This window comes from Mercenaria mercenaria, chromosome 10 (assembly GCF_021730395.1).
Source record: "Mercenaria mercenaria strain notata chromosome 10, MADL_Memer_1, whole genome shotgun sequence".
Classification (NCBI taxonomy): Eukaryota; Metazoa; Mollusca; class Bivalvia; order Venerida; family Veneridae; genus Mercenaria; species Mercenaria mercenaria.
Window position 1 is genome coordinate 35,677,387 of NC_069370.1, and position 23,070 is coordinate 35,700,456.

General features: G+C 34.5%; 1 protein-coding gene across 13 annotated transcripts in view; it reads right to left on the bottom strand.

Annotated features, from left to right (window-relative positions):
- Window positions 1-23,070, bottom strand: part of LOC123559387 (CLIP-associating protein 1-like) — a 146,963-nt gene that overhangs the window by 59,365 nt on the left and 64,528 nt on the right. For 10 of the 13 annotated variants that reach the window (XM_053552735.1, XM_053552737.1, XM_053552736.1 and 7 more), the window contains 7 exons: window positions 16,808-16,943; window positions 15,905-15,975; window positions 14,131-14,268; window positions 13,045-13,251; window positions 12,332-12,390; window positions 8,014-8,049; window positions 7,198-7,380 (listed from right to left, as the gene is read on the bottom strand). In XM_053552735.1, the coding sequence (XP_053408710.1) occupies window positions 7,198-7,380; window positions 8,014-8,049; window positions 12,332-12,390; window positions 13,045-13,251; window positions 14,131-14,268; window positions 15,905-15,975; window positions 16,808-16,943 (830 nt within the window). The remainder of the gene's footprint in view (window positions 1-7,197; window positions 7,381-8,013; window positions 8,050-12,331; window positions 12,391-13,044; window positions 13,252-14,130; window positions 14,269-15,904; window positions 15,976-16,807; window positions 16,944-23,070) is intronic. The other 3 variants (XM_053552740.1, XM_053552738.1, XM_053552733.1) reach the window with 2 other exon arrangements.

Below are 23,070 nucleotides of genomic sequence, written 5' to 3' on the forward strand. Positions count from 1 at the left end.
TTAAGTTACTATTAGTTTAACACTTTTTTCCTGGACAGCATTACCTAAAGGTTAATCTAGCTAGTTTTCTGGTGATACAGACAACCTCTCTCCCACAACACTCTGTTCAATTTGACTAAGGCGGACAAAATCCAACCATATTTTTTTTTCAGTTTTATCCAAATTTTCACTTAAAATATTAATGTTATTAAAATTGTTATTTTCTAATTTCTTTCAATCTCTAATTTTTGAGATTTTATTCAACAAAACCAAAGAGGTGTCAGTGGATTTTGTTTGCCATGGTCGAATTGAGCAGCAGTTGGAAGATTAGAGGGGGGAGGGGGTTAGGATTTTGTCCTTTATTCATTTTTCTAGATTCTGAAGGAAGAATGACTTATGTGAAACAGTCACAGAGAAGACTTTCTTCATTGACTTTCTTCATCTCTGAGGAAAAAACTTGCAACCTTTTTCGCTCTACCTACAGAGCCAGCCAGGCTGTCCAGAATTACATTAATTGAAGAACAAACTAAGTGAACCCCAGAAAAATATTCATTTGCAAATGTAAATCCAATGCAAAACATCGTCTTTAATTGAGATAATTAATAGACATAATCCATTGTAACCACTACAAGTATCACCATAATTTGACGCAAAATATTACTTCCCATCTTCCCACATAAAAGCGCATCACTTCGTGTTCAACATACCAAAACAGTAACTTCTGACTTAGTGTTTTAAGCTACTTAAAAACGGTTAATACTAAATAAAACATGCACTTGACAGAATTCCTTCATCTCTACGGCATAACCCTTGTACCCAAACTTGAGTCATAAATTTCCATTTTGCTTTGAGCAGATACAGAAAAAACGGTTTCATTATCATTTTAGAGTAAACATGCTCATTAAGAAAACAGCTAATTACACCTTAGTATGACATATAAGAGACAACAGAATGAACATCTGTCCCATCTCGTAAATTTTAAACCACCTATTTAATCATTCAAGTCAACCTGGATGTTTCATAAAGCCCCAAAACATGGTGATCTATCGCTATACATGTAGCTTTTACAAAAAAAAAATAACTTGGCTAGAATCATTGAATTTCTTTTTTTTTTTAGTTTTTAAATGTATCCATTTCAGTAAGTTTCTCCACTAAACAGCTTGTTGACAACTGGGCAAAATGTCCAGTACGAAATACTAATGTAGTCCACAACTTTGTATAAGCAATTTAATGGAGTATATTAAGACATTTTCTCGAAATCTTTACCAGGTATACAAGATAAGTTGCAAGCAACAACGGCACCAATACCTACTAGGACTATGTTACATTACTTGGTACAATACTATCTACCAAAAAGTCAGCTGGGACCTATGTGGCCTTGATCAAGCCCCTTGATCACCACTGCAGGTTCGAGTCTTGCCACAGACCATAATTCTTTCAAATTAAGAAACCATTCCGCTTTGAAGAAAGTCAATGGTTATATCCACATGCCAACCCCTATCTTAAATATTGTTCGGAATAGCACAGTCTTTATCCATTACTAGAACTGCACAGTCACCAAATAATGTAAGCTGTGTGGCCTAAAAACAAACCAACAACCAACGAGACCGACACGTTAGTATAACAGAAACCAGATACAAGACTACTCCTAAGTTACTGCATGTACTTTCAATCAAATTAATTAAACTTATAGATTCTGTTATATATAATGCAAAAACCTTCCCCTTACTTCAGCACCAGACGTGAATGCTTTCGCACATGTGCTCTGACTTCATTATGTAAAAAAAATTGTCTACACCACACATTCAATACTAAAACTAATACCTAATCCAGTTGCTAGAGACTGCAAAAAAAAAAAATTCACTAGATTTCAAGAGCTGCGACTTTGCAACAACAAAAAATTAACACACAAAATATTTATGAAACATATTTCAAATGATTACAAGTCCTCGTCTTTTTTTTTGCAACACCAACTTAATTTTATCTTTTGAAAAATCGATCTTTCTACAAAAAATTATTGAAACTCTGTCGTGGTATCCTCATTAAATTGACTAATATTTACATGCGCTGTTTGCAAGTTAATCCAATTTCACTAATTTTAAGTAGTCAATAGATTTTCTAATTAAGGCTGTATTTAATCCGTCACTAATAAAACTATCCCTGTCATTAAAGTCAATACCACACACTAACGTAATTGATATCAAATAACGCCATATGAACTTCTGTATTTACTATTTGACAAAGAATCACCTCAACTGTATACTGGTTGATATCGTATACAATTTGTACTTCAAAATTGCTCTGTCACTCGTGATAAAATCTTATGGGGTTAAACTTGCAAACAAAAGCACCTGTCAAATTTTTCTTTAAATTATCTGTGAAATTGGCAAAATGAAGCATTCATATGGTGAAAACTGTTAACCCTTGCCAATAAAATGACCCATATAAAAATAAAAATATGCAAAACTGTGTTTTTATTTACAAAATTTTGGTAAACTTTTTTTTCTAGGAAGTAATAAATTTAACTGCTGACAATTAAAATCATCAATTTGCATAAAATTGACTAAGGAAACTATGTCATATATGTCTGTATGTTTTATTATAAAATCACAAATAACTAGAAGACGCTTTTGTAGAAAAGTGCATGTCTCCCCCAATGCATAGTAGTAATAGGCAAAAAGTCAATAGGGGATCATCTACTCAGCATGTCCTAAGTAAACTTTCATTACCTTTGGTTGGGGGGCTGTGAGTCATCTGGGAGGTTGTTGCGGAGGTCTTTGGATAGTCAAAGTGTGATCACTGTGATAAACAGCAATATTTTGTTAAAATCATAGTTACAGGCATAGCAACCAGAAAAACGTTTACATTTTTAAGAACAAGAAGTGTATTTTGCTGCAAAAACAGATGACACCCCATCTCTCAAAGAAACAAATAACTACAGGTACAAAATTTGGGGTTTTTTAGTCAAAAATTCCCAGAGTAGGTGTTACTACTGTTTGCAGATCAAATTGCCCCTTCAACTTTTTTGAAATCGATTGAGTTGCACGTTTAGCAACAGAAATGGTGAAGCTAAAGCTATTTTTGGAGTAATCCTGACAGGTTAACCCTGCCTCATCCACAATAAATTATTCATTCACCTTGTCGTGGAACTTTTTCTTTATCTTGACGTCACACAAAGCGCGCGCTCTGACACTATCTTTGAGGTATCGCCGTACTTGGATACATTGTAAAGTGCAATAAGGTGATAATAGATAAGTTGTTTTGAAAGTAGAATATAGAATATTTTAACTACGTTCAAATGAAAACAGCGTTTTTTGTTTGTTATGACAATTATTATCGACGAAATTTCCAACAAGGTTTTATAGAAAGGTATCATTGAACCTTCAAGCTAAGCAACACTTGTAGATCTAATTGTCATATCCATAAAAACTGATTTATTTGATATTCAAACTTTTGCAGAGTCTTCCGTAGCTTAACTATTGCAAATCTAACTCCATTACAGATCTAGGTTTTTATTTTATTTATTTTTTGGTGGGGTTTACGTGTATGTGAATTTATCTAGATCTACTATTTATTTAAAGTCGTTTAAACACTATTTCAGTTATTTACATACAGGCAGCTGATAAGCCTTGTCTTCGTTCATGGAAAGAACCAGTTATAGACTCACATAAGTCAAAACTAGAACTGTCACAGGAGTGACTCATACCCCCACCATACGGTCTTGTCACAGAAGAATGGCCACCATAAGAAATCTTAAAAATACTTAGTCTTTGGAGTACTTCATCCTGGGCTTCCACATATAAGTAATACTAGTATACTAATACTAGTAAATATAAAAAATCTCTAATATTAGACATACACTAAAAGTGAATACAAAAAAGTCTCTTACCGACCCATGTTACCACAGAAAAATGTATTTACTTTTTACATAGGACTTATAATAAAAAAAGTAAGAAACATACCTAAAATATTGAAAATCTAAAAATAGGATTTCTAAAAATAGACTAATTCCTGGAATTTAAGGGGAAGAAACTCAGTACAAAAGTTAAAAAAAGGTTACTTCCCTTTGGCTCTAAGCCAATCAGAATGAGATATACCGGTAGTGAAAATACATCAAAATTAACCTTATATTCTAGGTAAAAGGGGACACAATTCAAGAAAAAATGGTGTCAGAGTTATGCACCTTGTGTCACATGATGTGGGTGATGAGGTGGCACATCTATTTTAAGTCTGAATCAAATCCATTCAGTAGTAACTGAGATATAGTGAAAATACATCATAATTAACCTTAAATTCTAAGTAAAAAGGGGCATAATTCATGAAAAATTGGTGTCAGAGTTATGCACCTTGTGTCACCTGATGTGGGTGATGAGGCGGAACATGTATTTTAAGTTTGAATCAAATCCATTTGGTAATAACTGAGATAATAGATTTCAGGACGCGACGGGACGGGATGGGACGGGACGTGACAAAACTGACTCCTATATACCCCCCTCAAACATGCTTGGTGGGGGTATAATAATTTGATGTTTAGTTTGTTTTATATTTGTAACGGCTTCTCTAAAAGGACCAAAATAATTGAGGATAAATCACAGTACACAGTCATACAAAGTTATTAGTTTTATCGCTTGCACATATATGTAACGTTAATCATGTTAAGGGGAATTATGATAATTTTTACATAAATTAATAAGGAATTGAATCCCCCTTTTGATTAGTCTAAATAATGAGAATAATTTACAAAGAATTCTATTGGATATAGAACCATTCTTGCTCTTCAGTGGTTAATTTACTAAGAAATCTAACAAGTCAAGAAATTACATGTCTTTGAAAAAGGTGTTTGCTCCCTGCATGTGGTGTTAAGAGGTTATACTGTAACACACTTGTGCTAGATCTACATTTATGGTCATTTATAACATTCTTAAGAATAAAAGATATTAAAGAGATTATTTCAAAACCAGCAGCATACTAAATAATATATCATCACTATTTACTGATGCTTACAGGATCTTAACTCCGGTGACAGTAGTTTTAAGTTAAATGACCTCAGTTTTAAGGTCAATGAAAATCCCAATGAATTAAAGGATTCATCCTTCAATGATAAACCATACCAAACAGGATTAGCCTTATTTGTACATTGTTTTCTTTTTCTTCTCATGACCTAGATCTACAAAAACTTTGGTCTCATTTTAAAATTACTATGTTAAAACCCTTTGGCCAATACAAGTAAAATATATCTTACAAGCAATATTTACTTTTCTTTTTTTATTCCACTCTAACAAGTTAAGTAAATATTTGTCAAGCCATTGACACCCAGCTTGCTGGAACATTTTTCGGAAATTGGTACATTTAACCTTTATCCTGCTGGCGGCAAGTGGTTCTGCCTTTGCGACCAGTGCAGACCAAGATCAGCCAGCCTGCACCTCTGTGCAGTCTGATCATGGTCTGCACTGTTCGCTATTCAGTCAGTAAATTTTCAGTGAACACCCCTTTGAATGATAAGTGGTACTGCCCAAATTGAATAATGGAACAGTCTATTATAGAAATTTAGCAGGGTAAAGGTTAAAAGTCTTGGCATACTGTTGCTTTCTGCAAAACAAGACAAAGTTCTAGTTCTTATTAAAATAACTTTCTCTTAATATCCTTTATCAATTGGTATGAAGTTCTAACATTTAGCCTGCTAAATTTCTAAAATGGATTGGTCCATCATTCCACTTGGGTAGTACCACTTATTATTCAAAGGGGTGTTCACTAAAAATTTACTGACTGAATAGCGAACAGTGCAGACAGTGATCAGCCTGCATGGATGGGATGTGCAGGCTGATCTTGGTCTGCACTGGTCGCAAAGGCAGAAGGTCTGCGCTGGTCACAACGGCAGAATCTTTTGCCGCCAGCTGGCTAAAGGTTAACAACATCCCTTTAATAGTTCTGGATTTATGCTCCAGACAAAAAAGAAGTCATGTGTGCATGTGCATTTGGGTTAAGCGTCCTTTTCAACAATGCCTACTTGTAGCAGTGAGCACAGTGCCTAACTTTATAGTAGTGCTGCCTCACTGGAATATCACACCGTTGACACTTGATATGATAGGAACACTCACATTGAATATTTACAATTTATGAAAGTCATTAATTAACAATTTACAGCTCACAATTTGATCCCAATGGTAAAAAAATATGTTGCTTTAAGTACAAGATATTACACTAAAATATTCGAACCATTTATCCATAGTTTTTCATTTAAGTAACATTGATATTGGACAAATGCAACATTATGATGAAAAGACAGCCAATCAAATGTGATCAAAACCAGTCAATCAACCTTAAGACTCTTCTACATGATAAATGTCTTAAATTTCAGGATATCTTACTGACTGACATATATGATAAGCCTTCCCTATCATATTTTGTCATCAGATCTAGTAAGATTACTGGGTTTGCAAAGACGGCATAACAGTCAAGTATAGAACTGCTCCAGTATAGAATACACAAGTATAGAATTGCATGATAGACAATCTCTTACAAAAATTGCTTACAAGATTTTTTTTTTTCTATAAGGTATTGCAAATTTAATTACCAGCTAGTTCTCTCTTTTTTTTTTTAAAGTGTTTCTATTAACAACTATGCATTAACAACTTCTTATGTCTGTAAATTAAACTTTAAAAAACTTTATTCTAAAAAAAAACATAAAAAACATGGTCCTTCTTATTTATTTATTTAGTCTATTTATTTGCGACTATAATTTGTGTTTTCGTTTCTTTTTTAAACACTGTGCTTTATGGAAAAATAAATTTTACTGCTTTTACTGTTTTTACATAACATAGGTGATATATCATGTAAAACTGCATATATGATGAAATAAATTATTCTATATTAAACAAAAAAAAAAAATGTCAGGAAGAGTTAGTCATTAAGGACGAACATTTTCACCAGGTTTAACATGTGTACTACACTAAAGAATATACAAACCCCTTCACCATGTCTTATATGTGACTGTTGTTATAGTTTATATATTTGTGATTACGTGTAAGTGAACTGGTTGGAAATTTGTATGAAAATATTCATATTTCTCCAAAATAAAAACAACACAAACAATTAAATATATATTTCTGATACTCGATTTGGCATTTTACTATAAGTAAAAAGGGTGTAACAGGTTTCGAAATAAAAGTCACAGGACCTTTTTCCGAGGGAATTCAAATCATACTTAACACTGCTTACGTAGCGATTGTGTTGATCCATTAGACAATTTTGCCGCAAGCATCGTCGAAGACGAGCGTCTCCGAGGCAGTGTTGAAGTAGATACCGCTCCGCCCGATCGGTTAGCGATATCTACCGCACTGCTCGAACGCATCATTCCATTTTGTCTGTGACTCGATGGCGGTTCATTAAATGTTTCTAAATCTGTAACAATTCAATTTGGAATGTAAAAATAAAGTTGGATATTCTAGTTCCAGAACTTACACTGTGAGTAGCATTCTATAAATTCTAGTGGGTTAAGTATATAACAAACTAACTAGTGCTAGTAATAACTGCAACTAAACTGGGTGCATACCAATGGGTGGGACTGCTTTTTGTTAAGACATTTGATAACATTATATAGTCTATGTGTAGATTACATATGTAAATAATGATTATTTGATTGATAATGAGTGATAAAAAGTATGATATTGATGAATACAAGCAGGTGACTGACAGACAATCTCACACAGAAAGTTGTGAAACTGTCTGGTAGCAATGAAATGATGCCATGTTAGCAGAAATTGGCTCCTCACAAAATGTTGTGACTGAACGAAAGGACCATGAACTTTATAAATATCAAACAAGTTCAATTCATATTTAAAATATATTACCAATATGTGATTTTCTAAAAGTGCTAGACAAATCTATCCAGTTTCTGCTACCATTAAATGACAAATGAACTGTCAATCAAATGAAAACAACACTGCAACTAATGGCACTGCAGCACAAAACAGCCAATGGGAACAGGTCACATGACAATGATGATGGTCACATGACATGATGACGTCTGCTTACCTTCCTGTTGGCCATCTATGTCATCATTGTCGAGGTCTACAGGAAAACGCAGGCAAAAAGAAACAAACATTCATTTAAATCACTCGTCAAGATGCACAAAATCTTATTATTCTAAAGTAACAGTTATTGTTTACTAATAATATTGTGACACAAAAAAACAGCCGGATCCCCTTATGTATCCCTACTAAGCTTCAAGCAGTAAAAGCAAATTTTTCTGAAAGTCTATTACTGAAACAATAGATATCTACAGTAAAACAACAGTCAATTGAGGTAGCAAACTGCTCAAGTTGTCCGGGGTTTCCAGCAACCTAAACACAGAAAATACAAGAAAAATGGCTACCATCCACCTGAAATTCTCTGGACAGCCCAGGTGCTCGAGGACTACAGTCTAATCACTTTATTTCTTGAGCATGAGATTTCATGGTTTTGCTCTAATGAGCTATTTTAATGGGGATATGAATACATGGATTTTAATTTTTTAATCTAATATATTACTCACTTATATTAACTTCTTCGCTGGCATTAAATTTCATGGATTGACACAACCACAAACTAGAAATATGTCCATGGAACACAGATGCCCCGACTACATGACAAAGGACACGGATCAACTTTGGGAAAACAATATGTACAAAGTCAGGGGCCATAACTCCTACATGACTGAATGAATCCGGATGCAAAACCCCAGTTGCACAACAAAGTGCACCCCAAAGTGGGGGCATAAAAATAGTTCCTAAAGAATATTAATGATTTCATAGTAGATACTCGAGCAAAAGGCATTTTGCTGTACGTGTCCAGATCATCCTCGGCATACACTCCTTCAGTTAACTTAAGTATTGCTGAAACATGGAAATAAAGCGGTCTATTCCATTTTTCAATCTTGCATACAAAACTGTGTTCTAAGGAGTGCATCTACAGGAAACGAACACAAATTAACAAAGGAATCCATGTGCTGTTAATGCATGATTTTACTAATGCACACACCAGGGCTGCATCATCAACAATTTAGTGTCCAGAACTGCAATTGCAACATAAAATGTCCTTTCGTCTTATCTTATTAGTGAACAGTAATTCTAGCCTGTGTAATATCCAGCAGAATAAACTTAGTAAAATTTGATGTGAAAATGCAAAATTTGCAAAATCACGTCAATATAGACTCTGCTTAAACTATCAATATTTAAAACAAATGGCAATTTTCGATCAAATGGCATCAATATTGGAGCATAGTATCCAAAAATTATCTCTTTTAAGCAGGACATGAGAGTAAATAACATTTTTTTTTATTCTATATGCAAGAACTTTACTTTCTGCATAAACATATTGCAGAAGGCCATGGATTGTATTAAATTATTTGCCTTTTGGACTCTTAGTTTCAATATAAGTCACTAACTTCTGCAGACGTTCCTGCATGAATTAAGGTGTATTTACCCTACATTCAAATATACTGGAAAAAGCAACTTTTCAATATCAAACTTTGTCGCTATCCATTGTAGTAATACATATATAACCACAATTAACCCTTACCCTGCTAAATTTCTAAAATGAACTTGTCCATCTTTCAATTTGGACAGTACCATTAACTGTTAAAAGGGGTGCTTATCAGAAAGATACTGACTAAATGTCAAACAGTGCAGATCAGGATCAGACTGCACGGATGTGCAGGCTGATCATGATCTACACTAGTCGCAAAGGCAGTATAAATCGTGTCCAGCATGGTAAGGGTTAATACGAAAATGAAGAAATGAAAAATATGATTTTCTTATACAAAAAAGCTAAACCCATGCTGTCCATGTGAAAGAATTGTTGCAGTGATATATGCTTAAGCTTAAGCTATATGACCAAGACAAAACAAAGGTGCTTTAATTCTAAAATAGCCTAGATAACCTGTTCAGTGGATAAATTTTGAAATGCTTGCTATACAAAATATAATGCTGAATCTAGAGGAGATATAATTGAGCCGCGCCATGAGAAAACCAACACAGTGCATTTGCGACCAGCATGGATCCAGACCAGCCTGCGCATCCACGCAATCTGGTCAGGATCCATGCTGTTCGCTTTCAAAGCCTATTGCAATAAGAGAAACCAGTAGCGAACAGCATGGATCCTGACCAGACTGCGCAGATGAGAGGGCTGGTCTGGATCCATGCTTGTCGCAAACGCACTATGTTGGTTTTTTCATGACGTGGCTCATAGAATTGTTTGAAATTATAACTAAGTGCGTACTCATCAATGCATGTAATCCAGATTAAGAGCAAAACTTAACTAGTGTCTACGAACGATGCATTTGTGATCTGTCAAAGTTATGAACTTTCCTTTCCACTGATATATCAACATTGACAACATGCTGACCAAATGATAAGACAGCAACAAACTTACAAGTATATTATTGTTCTGGGCATGCAAACACTAGTTACTGTTAGATCCACCTTTGTAACTACAGTAAAACATTGATGATGAATTGTCATAAAACTTTCAGGATATTTTACTAACTTAAAAGCAGATAAGCACCCTTTCCTTGTAAGAATTTTTGTACAACTTCAAAACGGATATTTTTACATTTCTTCTTTCATGAGCCGTAATATTTGGCCACAAACTTTAAAATTAAAAAAAAAAAAATCCTATCAACACCTCAAAGGTCATTTAGAACAAAGTATAAATTCTATGTGAATCTTGTAAACTAAAGCTGAAATTCCGAAAAAAAACCCTGTTACAAAGAGCATGGATCGAAACAGTAGATGCAGATATTGGTCTGTTTATGGTACAGTGCAACCTGGGTATCAAGACCATGCTTCGCAGAGCCAAAACCTTTATATGCAGGTGGTCTGTATTCACATGAAAATACAGTCTAGCATTAAATTATCTAGAATATTACGTAAATATTGCACACATTGTAAATGCATGTAAAGCAGTATTTATAAATTGTCAGAAAATTCTCAAAAGCAACCTGAAAAACAAATGTGATGATAAAAAATATTGTTATTTTCATATTTCGTTTAATATCTATGTCACATATTCATACCAGCAGCATTTACAGTCACAGATCCTGTATGACTGCCTTGCTTCGCCGAAACAGGCCATGTGACTAAAACACAGCAATACTAGATAGTTACTGCTATGTCTCCACAGCTGGCAATTTAGCTGTACCATACAAAGCCATCACTATTATTTCCACAGCTGGCAACAGCTGCATAGTACATAGCTGCCACCATGTTTCCACAGCTGGCAATCTAGCTGTACAATACATAGCTGTCACCATGTCTCCACAGCTGGCAACAGTTGCATATACAGCTGGCAATTTAGCTGTACCATACAAAGCCATCATCATGTCTCCACAGCTGGCAACAGCTGCATAGTACATAGCTGTCACCATGTTTCCACAGCTGGCAACAGCTGCATATACAGCTGGCAATTTAGCTGTACCATACAAAGCCACCATCATGTTTCCACAGCTGGCAACAGCTGCATAGTACATAGCTATCACCATGTCTCCACATCTGGCAACTTAACTGTACTTCACACAGCTATCACCATGTCTCCATATCTGGCAATTTAACTGCCATGTACAAAGCTATCACCAACTGCCATGTACAAAGCTATCACCAACTGCCATGTACAAAGCTATCACCCTGCTAACTGCACAAACAGTTTCTCAAGCTCTTGCTCAGCAAAACTGCTACACTATTTCATACATTAAGTTCACAGTATGTCTGGTCTAGTATTTATTATGGAGCAGGTAAAAAGATCAAAGTGTCTTTCCCTAAGCTATAAATGACCTTTGAAAATCAAAATGTGATGCATGAAAACCATATCAAAATGTGTGTAATTCATCAACAATAAAATTATACATATAGGAAACTACATGTATACTGAGTGTCTGTAAAAAATGGCCACTTGAAACTGTGGTTCGAGTGCAAGTATATAATAAAAAGGTGCATTCATAATTTAAAATATTATCATAAAATCACACCTTTCGACCAACTTTTGGACATCAGGGAGTTTTTTCCTGAATCAGTTTAATAATACATTTATTATTTATATAGATATCTATATACTATTTATTATTCAATAAAATATTTTCAAAGAATTCTTTTTTTCCTTCTAAACAAATTTACTATACGTTAATCATAAATTGAAATTAGTCATAAGATTGTCAAATATATTTCTCACTGTCGCGGAACTTAACAAAATGAGTAAAATTTGGTTATACCAATTTAAAAGACATGAAATAAAAATAATATTTTTTTATTCACCAAAAGGCAAAAAATTAGAAAAACATTTGTTTCATTTCTTACAAAGACATAATGAAAAACAAAATTACCTCCTCCTGTGTCACTGCGTGCCGACCGGAACCGCTGATGACCTTTTTTATTAATACGACTGAAAACAAACGTTTAATTTCAGATTAAAAATGTTGTTCAATCATTTTTTTTGGTTTACAGTGTAGCAGAATTTCAAAGCAGAATTTCAGACATATTAAGACAGTTAATATACTTCGAAACAAAATTTTCATTTATTTTTTATCTAAGTGAGACGCTTTTATAAGAATTGAAAACCGCAAAGGGGAAAGCTAAGTGATTCAAACACAGCTACATTAACAACTCAGCTGTGAAGGCCCTCACTATCTACCATGGAATACCAACTAAAATGTTGTTGTAAATCATATTCAAACTTGATTTCAGGATCAGTTATGTACCATTTAAAATTCAACCGAAAACTGAGACAGAAGTCCTTGTGCGTGGCTCTGACACATCTATCATTCAAAAAATAATGATTCATCTAAACCTGTAGACAATTAAAACACTTCGAACAGCTATCTATCTTCACAGCTTACTACCTAAAAGCAAATATTTCATCGGAAATAGAACTTGTGGTCTTTTCATGGTGTTCCCTGGCCTCAGGTATTGCTGTTTTCACAAAACCTACTAGTAATGATATGGAACAGTACAATTTTTTTCTTTTTTCTTTCTTTTCAGCGAAAGATCACCTTGTGCTAAATGGTTTTTTCACACAAAATCATAAAAAAAGTGTTACCCTAAAGTACTTGACTCGTATCCTCTATCTTGACTAGCTGAACGTGCCCGCACCCTCCCAGCAGCCAACCGTTCTCCACTGTTGAGAGAGTTGTTACTAGATGAGTTACTCAGTTCACCTTGTAAAGCTTTCTGTTTTGCTGGATCTAGGTGATTTAACAAGGCATCTGCTTGATCTTTGAAATGATCCGCAAACCCCCAGAAAGACCTGTTACAAATTAAGGGGAGATTACTCTAACACAAATGAGTACTTCTGTAATACAAGTACTTCTGTAATACAATAACTGTGACATATTTTCTATATAAGTTCTTTTTGGACCTTACCAAAGGGCTACAACATAAGAAAATAATGAAAGGGAAAAAATCAACATACCATGCCAATTTCTAAACATTTGCAAAAAGATGGAAGAATATCAGTACATTTGTACTACTTTTCACTTAATGACCTGAACAGACAAAAAATCTGACGTCAGTGACTTACCTATTTAGAACCAACTAAATACATTTTACAGTTTGCATTTGGCATGAGACTATGTTAATATTCTATTCATTTGCAGTTCATTCTCATTTCGCAGTTCATTTTAATCCCTTTATACATATATGTATCAATGAAATGTCGGGAAGTGTATAACGTACCTCAGAATGTTCAAAGACTTACTTACTTCAGAAATAGTGAAAGATTTACTGCTGAAAATTTAAAAACTTACTCCAGGAGGTTTAAAAGATTTACCCCAGCAAATGTAAAAGATTTACCCCAGAAAAGTAAGATTTCATCCAGGAAGTTTAAAATGCTTATTCCAGAAGCTGTCAAAGACTTAATCCAGAAAGTGTATAAGACTTATTCCAGAGAGTATAAAAGATTTATTCCAGAAAGCATAAAGATTTACCCCCCAACAAATACTACCCCCCCCCCCCCACCCACACACACACCAGGAAGTGTGAAAGACTTCATCCAGAGAGTTAAAAATGCTTATTTCCAAAACTGTCAAAAACTTAACCCAGAAAGTGTAAAAGACTTAATCCAGAAAGTGTAACAACTTGCAACAGAAAGTGTCAAAGACTTAATCCAAAAAGTGCACAGACTTACTTTCGAGCAAATGATCTGGCTTCAGAGTCGGCATCACTGATACCCTTTTTAATGGATTCTTGTATTATGGCAATATGTTTCTCTAGTATATGTGTTGGCCATGTGTGTAAAATCTGGTTTAGGAACTCACAGCTTAACCTGAAAAAGAAAAGAAAAATTGCATTGTACAGACAAATTATGTCTGGCAGCATACTGTGAAAAGGCGTACACATCAACGAGAGTGTAAAAACCTCTTATCACTGTGATAATTACGTAACAATAAAGGATACCAAGGCTTATCACTGTGAATATCTTTATTTACCCAAAGTTTTATAAAATGTTTATCTGTAATTCGGGAAATTAAATCAAGAATCAAACATCACTGTTCACAGAAGGATTTTGCCAAAATCAAACATACATTTTAGATGGGGCAAGGAGAGCCCAAGTTCAAAGTAAAAGCACCGCAATGTGAAGCAATATACGCCTCAAGGTATGACCTTTGACCCCTAAGTAAGACCTTGACTTTTTGAAGCGAGCTATCCAAAACGTGCGCTCTGCACGTTGACTCGATGTGGTGAACTTTTGTGACAAGTTTCTTTAAAATCCTTCAAGCAGTTCAAGAGTTACAGAGCGGACATGAAACAAAGTCATATGACATTTGACCCTATAAGTATGACTTTGACCTTGAAGCAAGCCATCCAAAACATGTGCTTTGCATGTCGTCTCAATGTGGTGAACATATGTGTCAAGTTTCTTGGAAATCCTTCAAGGAGTTCAAAAGTTACAGAGCGGACACAAAATTGCTAACGGTGGACAAACAGACGGACACCAGCGCCATGACATCATTCTGTCTTTTGCGAACCTTCTAAATATTCAATGAGTATGAAAAATGAAATGAGCTACAGTTTGCAGATTCTGTATTCCTTCAAGAGTGACACATGAAGAGGATAGGGCATAAAACGAAACAACTGTCAACTGTAACAAACTAATTATATTATTTCTACATAGCACGACTTTCTCATGGTTTGGAGTTGTGTACATCTATTAAAGTGCAGTCATAACAAGAGCTGTCTCCATAGGATGACACATGCCCCCGATGGCACTTTGAATGAATAGTTATGGCCGATGTTAGAGTTTAGGACCTTTGACCTACGGACCTGGGTCTTGCACGCGACACGTCGTCTTAATGTGGTACACATTCATGCCCAATAATTTCAAAATCCATGCATGAATGACAAAGATATGGACCGGACACGCCCATCAATGCACTATCATGAAATATGACCTTTAACGTCTAAGTGTAACCTTGACCTTTGAGCTACAGACCTGGGTCTTGCGCGCGACATGTCGTCTTACTGTGGTACACATTCATGCCAAGTTATTTGAAAATCCATCCATGGATGACAAAGATAGGGACCGGACACGAATGCACTATCATGAAAAATTACCTTTAACGTCTGTGACCTTGACCTTTGAGCTACGGACTTGGGTCTTGCGCACGACACATCGTCTTACTGTGGTACACATTCATGCCAAGTTATTTGAAAATCCATCCATGGATGACAAAGATATGGACCGGACACGAAAATTGCGGACAGACTGACAGACCGACAGACGGTTCAAAAACTATATGCCTCCTGTCGGGGGCATAAAGTCACTCCAGCCAAAATTAGATGGCTATTCCTGGAACCCTAAAATATGATACTATTTCAATGAAATACCTAATACATGTGTGTATTTCATATTTCTGCAGGTTCATCGACTCACTAGATGTGAGCATTGAGTAGAATCTTACCTTCTAATGATACTGGCCTTGGATGACATATTATTGGTGATCACAGGAATGAGTCTGGATGAAAATGTATACTGAAACACAGAGTAAAAATCTACATATTATTTTACGATAAAATAAACCATGACTGCAGAGGACAAAATTGCAAAAAATCAGTTGTTTTTTTTTTTTCCTGGCTTTTAATACAAAAATAATACTGTGCAATAGTCCTAGAATGGTTCACTGTTTTCTTCAGACTTCTATTTCTGCAACAGGCTTTTTTGTTTATTTATTTATTTATTTTACTAGGAGCTGTCCTATGACAGTATGCTTGACTATTTGAAGTCATTTCATCTAATACTAGCTTACATACAGAAGCTTTACTAAAATTTTCTATGTTGAAAAAGGGGCATAATTTTGTAAACTGTAAGTCAGAGAGATGGATGCTGGCTAAAACTTGTCACTTCTTGATGCTGAAGTCTTATGTAAAGTTCAAAATTATTCAACAGTTCCTGAAGAATCCCGATTACATGCAAAACTTCCATCAAAAGGGACATAACTTTGCCAAAATGTAAGCTAGAGTTATCAAACCTGCCATATGATGTCACCACATGATGACAAAGATGTCTGTAGAATTTGAAAACATTAGTCAAGTACTTGTGAGTGACAAGCTTACATGCAAAACCTTCACACAATTTCTATATTAACTGGAACTGCCGACCTTTCCGCAGACTAAATACTAGCCACGTAACCCCGCCTTCCTGTGTGAGAATAGACCAGTTTGACAGCTGTAAAATGTTTATAAAGAACTGTATTGTTAGAATTACACGGCTGTGTAAAAAGTTTCTTACCTGATTTATCTAAGACCATTATCAAATGGGAAACTGAAAGCTAGTACATGTGTACAATGTGTCAGTATAAATTTACCTGTAATATGAACCTAATACACATAATTCCGGATGTTGACATAATTTTGGCACTATTTGGAATGAGATTAATGAGGGCAGGTAATAACGTCTCTGCACTGTGGTCAAACTTGTTACCCAGTCGCTGTGAATAATACCTGTAAAACAAACAGCATTCTTGAAAGAGTTTATTTCAATATATCTATATAGTATTCATCAATGTACCACTCATTTCAAAACAAGAGCACCGCCTTGCGGGTGCTGACGCTCATCTGATTTTTTTTGTGTAATAGAAATATTGTCCTACCCATGATTTTCTAAGTCTAAAAAGGGCCATCATTCTTGCAAAAAGCAGGATAGAGTTATGTTTCTTGATGTACAGTGTCCACTTATGATGGTGAAAAACTGTTGCAAGTTTTAAAGCAATAGCTTTGATAGTTTATGAGAAAAGTTGACTTAAACATAATACTCAACCAAGAAAATGATTTTCTAAGTCCAAAAGGGGCAATAATTATTGCAAAAATCAGGATGGAGTTACGCTGCTTGCTGTACAGGGTCAGCTTATGATGGTGAACAAGTGTTGCAAGTTTCAAAGCAATAGCTTTGATAGTTTATGAAAAAAAGTTGACCTAAACATAAAACTTAACCAAGAAATCTGATATTTTCTAAGTCCAAAAGGGGCCATAAATCTTGCAAAAAGCAGGATGGAGTTATGTTTCTTGCTGTACAGGGTCAACTTATGATGGTGAACAAGTGTTGCAAGTTTTAAAGCAATACCTTTGATAGTTTAGGATAAAAGCTGACCTAAACATAAAACTTAACCAAGAAAACTGATTTTCTAAGTCCAAAAGGGGCAATAAATCTTGCAAAAAGCAAGATGGAGTTATGTTTCTTGCTGTACAGGGTCAGCTTATGATGGTGAACAAGTATTCCAAGTTTCAAAGCAATAGCTTTGACAGTTTGGGAGAAAAGTTGACCTAAACATAAAACTTAACCAAGAAATCTGATATTTTCTAAGTACAAAAGGGGCCATAAATCTTGCAAAAAGCAAGATGGAGTTATGTTTCTTGCTATACAGGGTCAGCTTATGATGGTGAACAAGTATTCCAAGTTTCAAAGCAATAGCTTTGATAGTTTAGGAGAAAAGCTGACCTAAACATAAAACTTAACCAGGCAACGCCGACGCAGACGCCGACGCCGACAACCGCTCAAGTGATGACAATAACTCATCATTTTTTTTTCAAAAAATCAGATGAGCTAAAAATGGTATATATTATACTAGATCTATATCACATCCTTTTCATGGCGAACAGCTTTCAAAGGTGCTCTACATACAAAGAAAGGCACACAGGGTGCCAAATTCATCCTCTATTTGTATATTCAGAGTGATCTGACTAGAGGGACACAGGAAGACCCCCACCCCCTCCCCCCTAACAAAGAGAGCAAAATCTATCTGGATACATGTCTGGCTAACTTAGCCCAGCTATCTGCTAATAGACAGTCAAGCATGTTACCACTAAACCACCCGGCCACCTGGTAAGGTTGTCTGGCCATTAAAGGTACAGTGTACCATAAAGTATCTTTTTCTAAAATATTAAAAGATATCATTAGATACTGATTTAAATCTAGAAGTTCCTCCTCAAATATACTTATCTTGCATAAAACATATACATAAACTAGGGCTGTCATCGATAGAAACGATATCGATGTATCAACGATATTTTTTGGTCGATCGATTATCGATTCCCATTTTTAAAAATCGATATTTTACACAGAGAAAAAAAAACTATCCAGATAAACACTCAAACCCTCTAAAACAACTTTTCTGCCTGCAAAAATGCGCCCTAAGTAACGGAAGTTGTCAATAAAGGTCATGTCTAAACTTGTACCGTTGGAGTCTAAAATTTCCAACTAGTCGGCATTACCTGTATAGGGAAATACATAAATACAAATAAAACACATGAAAAGCAGGCAATTAAACTAAAAATAACATTAACAAGAAGGTATATAGCATGTACATGAACAAATAGGTTGTTAGTTTATTACTCTAACTTAATAATCGATATATCGTCGATATCTGTCTTCCGTTATATCGGTATCGTCGATATGACAAAGACCCAATCAATGACAGCCCTAACATAAACTAACCTTACCTAAACATAAACATTAACTAAACTTGCCTAAACATACAGATATACTTAACTTGCCTAAACATTAAAATGTACTTACTTTGCCTAAACATATAAATATACAGACCTTACCTTAACATGTAATTATACTTAACTTGCCTAAACATACAGATATACTTAACTTGCCTAAACATTAAAATGTACTTACTCTGCCTAAACATATAAATATACAGACCTTACCTTAACATGTAATTATACTTAACTTGCCTAAACATACAGATATACTTAACTTGCCTAAACATTAAAATTACTTACTTTGCTTAAACATATAAATATACAGACCTTACCTTAACATGTAATTATACTTAACTTGCCTAAACATATAAACTGACTGTGTATGTGGAGATCAGACCACAATTAAAAGTGATGTTGTTCTTTAAATTGAAACTTCCATATTTTTTTTAGGCATTTTATAATTATCCTTACTGTGGATACAGATACATTTGAAGTACATTGAAACACCGCTCGCTCGAGCACCCGGGCTCGCTCAAGCAGTTCATGTGGTCCCAGACAATTTCCTTCTATTTTCTATGTGAAAATACCATGGCTAGGTCGAGCATTGATCGCTCGAGCATGACACCTGGTCCCTGTGTATTAATTTACTCTTTGTTGCTTCTGGCAAACTCGAGCAGAGGTGTTAAAATTTTTCACACCTCCCACGGTCAAAAAGTATCGGTTTATTAAAATGTTCAGACGCCGTGAGAATTGCGAGGTCTATTCCACGACTATCTTAGATGTTTGTTTTGTTGGTATATTTGATCTGATGAGATTAATTAGAGATAAAAGGTTGAAGAAAAGTTTTATTGCTCTAATATCGATCAATTAATGATAACTTAAAACATCTTCTCTGCGGGATTGAGAAGATAGTTACGAGATCTTAGTATTTTAATCAGCAGTTGTTTGCATGCAAATGAAAGCAATAATATAGCCTTTTCATAACATTGAGACAATAATTATGATATGCACTTGTCGATAAATAAAAATAAAAAAGCCTTAGATGTTTCTTTACATGTGCCATTTACAAATTACATATTGAAATGTCTATCATAGATAACGTTTGTAATACCTTTTGTGTTGAAAATTTCAAAAGTATGTTATTATTACGCATCACCGTTTACTCTGCAAATGGTCTCGATGACAATTTGTAAAACAAATTTCAATTTTCTTCATATGTTGGTCAATGTTTGGGTAGCTCGAAACCATGGATAACTCAACATTTCGCTCATCTCCTTGCGACCTCGAGCGAGCGGTGTTTTACTGTATTTAAACCTTACATACAGTACTGTTTATACATGCACACATATTTACTCTATGTTTACACAGATTTTGCTTAGTAATCGATAATATTTTCAAATATGAAAATTTGACATAATACAACTTTAAGTTTCTAGACAATTGCTGGGCCATGCATTCAAACTTTGCCAGTTGTTCCTCCATTGCAAAAAAAGCCTCAAACTGTCTACCAAATCATTTTAAAATGAATTTCGGATTGGCAAGATTCGCAGGTTTTCAAAAAAGCTTTTAGCGCACTTTGTTGCTTAGATACATAGAATAACAATCTCAAGTAATAACAGTTTTTCACAGTCACCTACCAAACCCTTTTCATGAAATCAGGTACCTTCGTAAATTTAAGGTTGAACGTCAAACGGTTACTTTCATTATTAACAAGAGCTGTCCCTAAGACAGCATGCTCGACTTTTCTCAGTGCTGACTCTGAATTAGAGCTTTGCCAGAAAAACTTTATAAAACTGTAACCAAAAAATTCTAAGTTTAAAGGGACATAACTCTGTCAAATTTAAATCCAGAGTTATAGGGATTGTTTCTCCTGGTGTAGACTTTGATAGTTAATAACTGTTTTAAGTTTCAAGTCAAAAGCTTTGATAGTAACAGAGATAGAGCAAAGGAGTCTAATATCGACCCCTTAAGACCATAATCTATCGTACATATTCTTACTTTCACTTTCGGAGACAAAGTGACACATATATATGAGACAAACTATCATTGGTCGATTTCAACCAATGAAAACACTTGTTACATTACAGAATAAGGTATGGTCTAATATTCTGTCTCGTGACATGTGTCTGCCATTATCGACCCACTTCTGCTATTATCGACCCCCTAGTTGTTTTTGTTTTTTTTAAACTTTGAAAACACTGAAAATCAAGCATAATATTATTATTAACTTAATATTAAGTTAATTTTTATTTGTCCTTTATTGTCATAATTGCAATTTGAAATTACGCAACTGAGCATATAAACAAAGCATAACTTTACTACGATTTCATGGAAAATATTATTTCATGTGTGTTTTTTTTTATTTATAAATTTGGTCTTTCATATTATCACAGTTTCATATTTGGTCTTTTGACTGACAAATTGTAAATGTTAGATAATAGTTATTTGTAATATAACATTAGCCACACACAAGAGATAAATAATTCAAACATTCAAACAAAGTTGATTATCCATTATTATCTACAGCCTTAACAACATATTTTAGCATTCAATTTTTATACATTTAAAATTAACTTTTTTTAAGTCCTCTGGAGTCAACAAGTGAAGTTCTGGTTGCTTAGTACATTTAATGTGCCAACATCCTGGGCATTCATCACAGCCTTTTCACTCATTTGACTTCCCATTAGACTGACCACACCCCTGACATTGGTCTAAGCTGTCTGCACTGTCCATCATCATTTTGTCCATCAGAGGAATCGTCAAAATCGTCATAACTGTCACTATCAGCATAAATGATAGAAACATCAGACTATGACGAACTTTCAGAGACTCTGCGCTGTTTTTCTTTTTATTTTAGGAGATTTTTAATCCTTGTGATCAACTAAAATGTGCATTCATAACTTTATCATGAGTCATCACAGAACATTAGGGTTTCTAACTGACCAATCAGAGAGCTGCATTTTAGAGTACCTGCCAGTTTCCACTTTGGTATAACAAAGTATATTTACAATGAACATAATAGTGACTTTAGAAATAAATATCACACTATTTTAAAAATAAAATCAAGATTTTTCACTGCACATGCTTCAGATGATGCTACAAACAACAAAACTTTGAAGTTTCATTGAAATGTTATATTGATTTAATACCTTAATTTTAGTTAAAAGTTTGAGATTTTACACTGAGAGTCTATGATAAAGTCCGAGTAAAATGTAATCAATACCCAAGTGAAATAAGTATCATTCCACAATGTTTTGGACATGTTAAAGTTATGAATTAAGTGCTTTTCTCAAAGCAACAAGAAATTATATAAATTTAATTAACTGGGGGTCGATAATAGCAGAAGGTCATATTTTCAATCTGCTATTATCGACCCCTACATAATCTTTCCAGAAGTTGCAAGAGACTACAAAAATGGCTGATAGAAATGAGTTCTATATGTGTATAGTAGGATTAAATACAAAATTAAACTGATTCGATCCATAAAAACGGTAAATTTGATTTAACAGAAAGATACCTTCCTTAACGGACGATGTAGTGGTTGGCACTGAAATTTATCTCATGCAGTCACACTGTATGTAAACATTCAAAATGGCGCATGAAGAAAATTTGTGACGTAAAAATGACAGTGAATGACATGATCACATGATTTCTAGTAATAAATGTGATTAAGTATCAATTAAGCGTGGGGGTCGATAATAGAAGAGGGTCGATATTAGACTCCTTTGCTCTATTTGACTTTATCAAAAATTTTAACAAAACAATTCTAAGTTAAAAGGGGCATAACTCTGTCAAAATTCAAATCAGAGTTTTGGGGATTGTTTCTCCTGGTGTAGACTTTGATAGTAAATAACTATATTAAGTTTCAAGTCAATAGCTTTGATAGTAACAGAGATATTTGACTTTATCAAAAACTTTAACAAACACCAACGCTGGGGCGAGTGCGATAGCTTTACTTTTTCTATGAAAAGTCAAGCTAAAAATGCAAGAGAAAGATGTTCCCAGTTATTTTACAGCACTTCGTTGCTAAGTTACAATGAATAATAACCTAAACCATTCTGTGCTGTTGTTGTGTAGTTAATGACACCAGTTTTTTCCCCAGATGCGGGTAAGCTTTAAAGTTAGCTTATATTTATTTTAG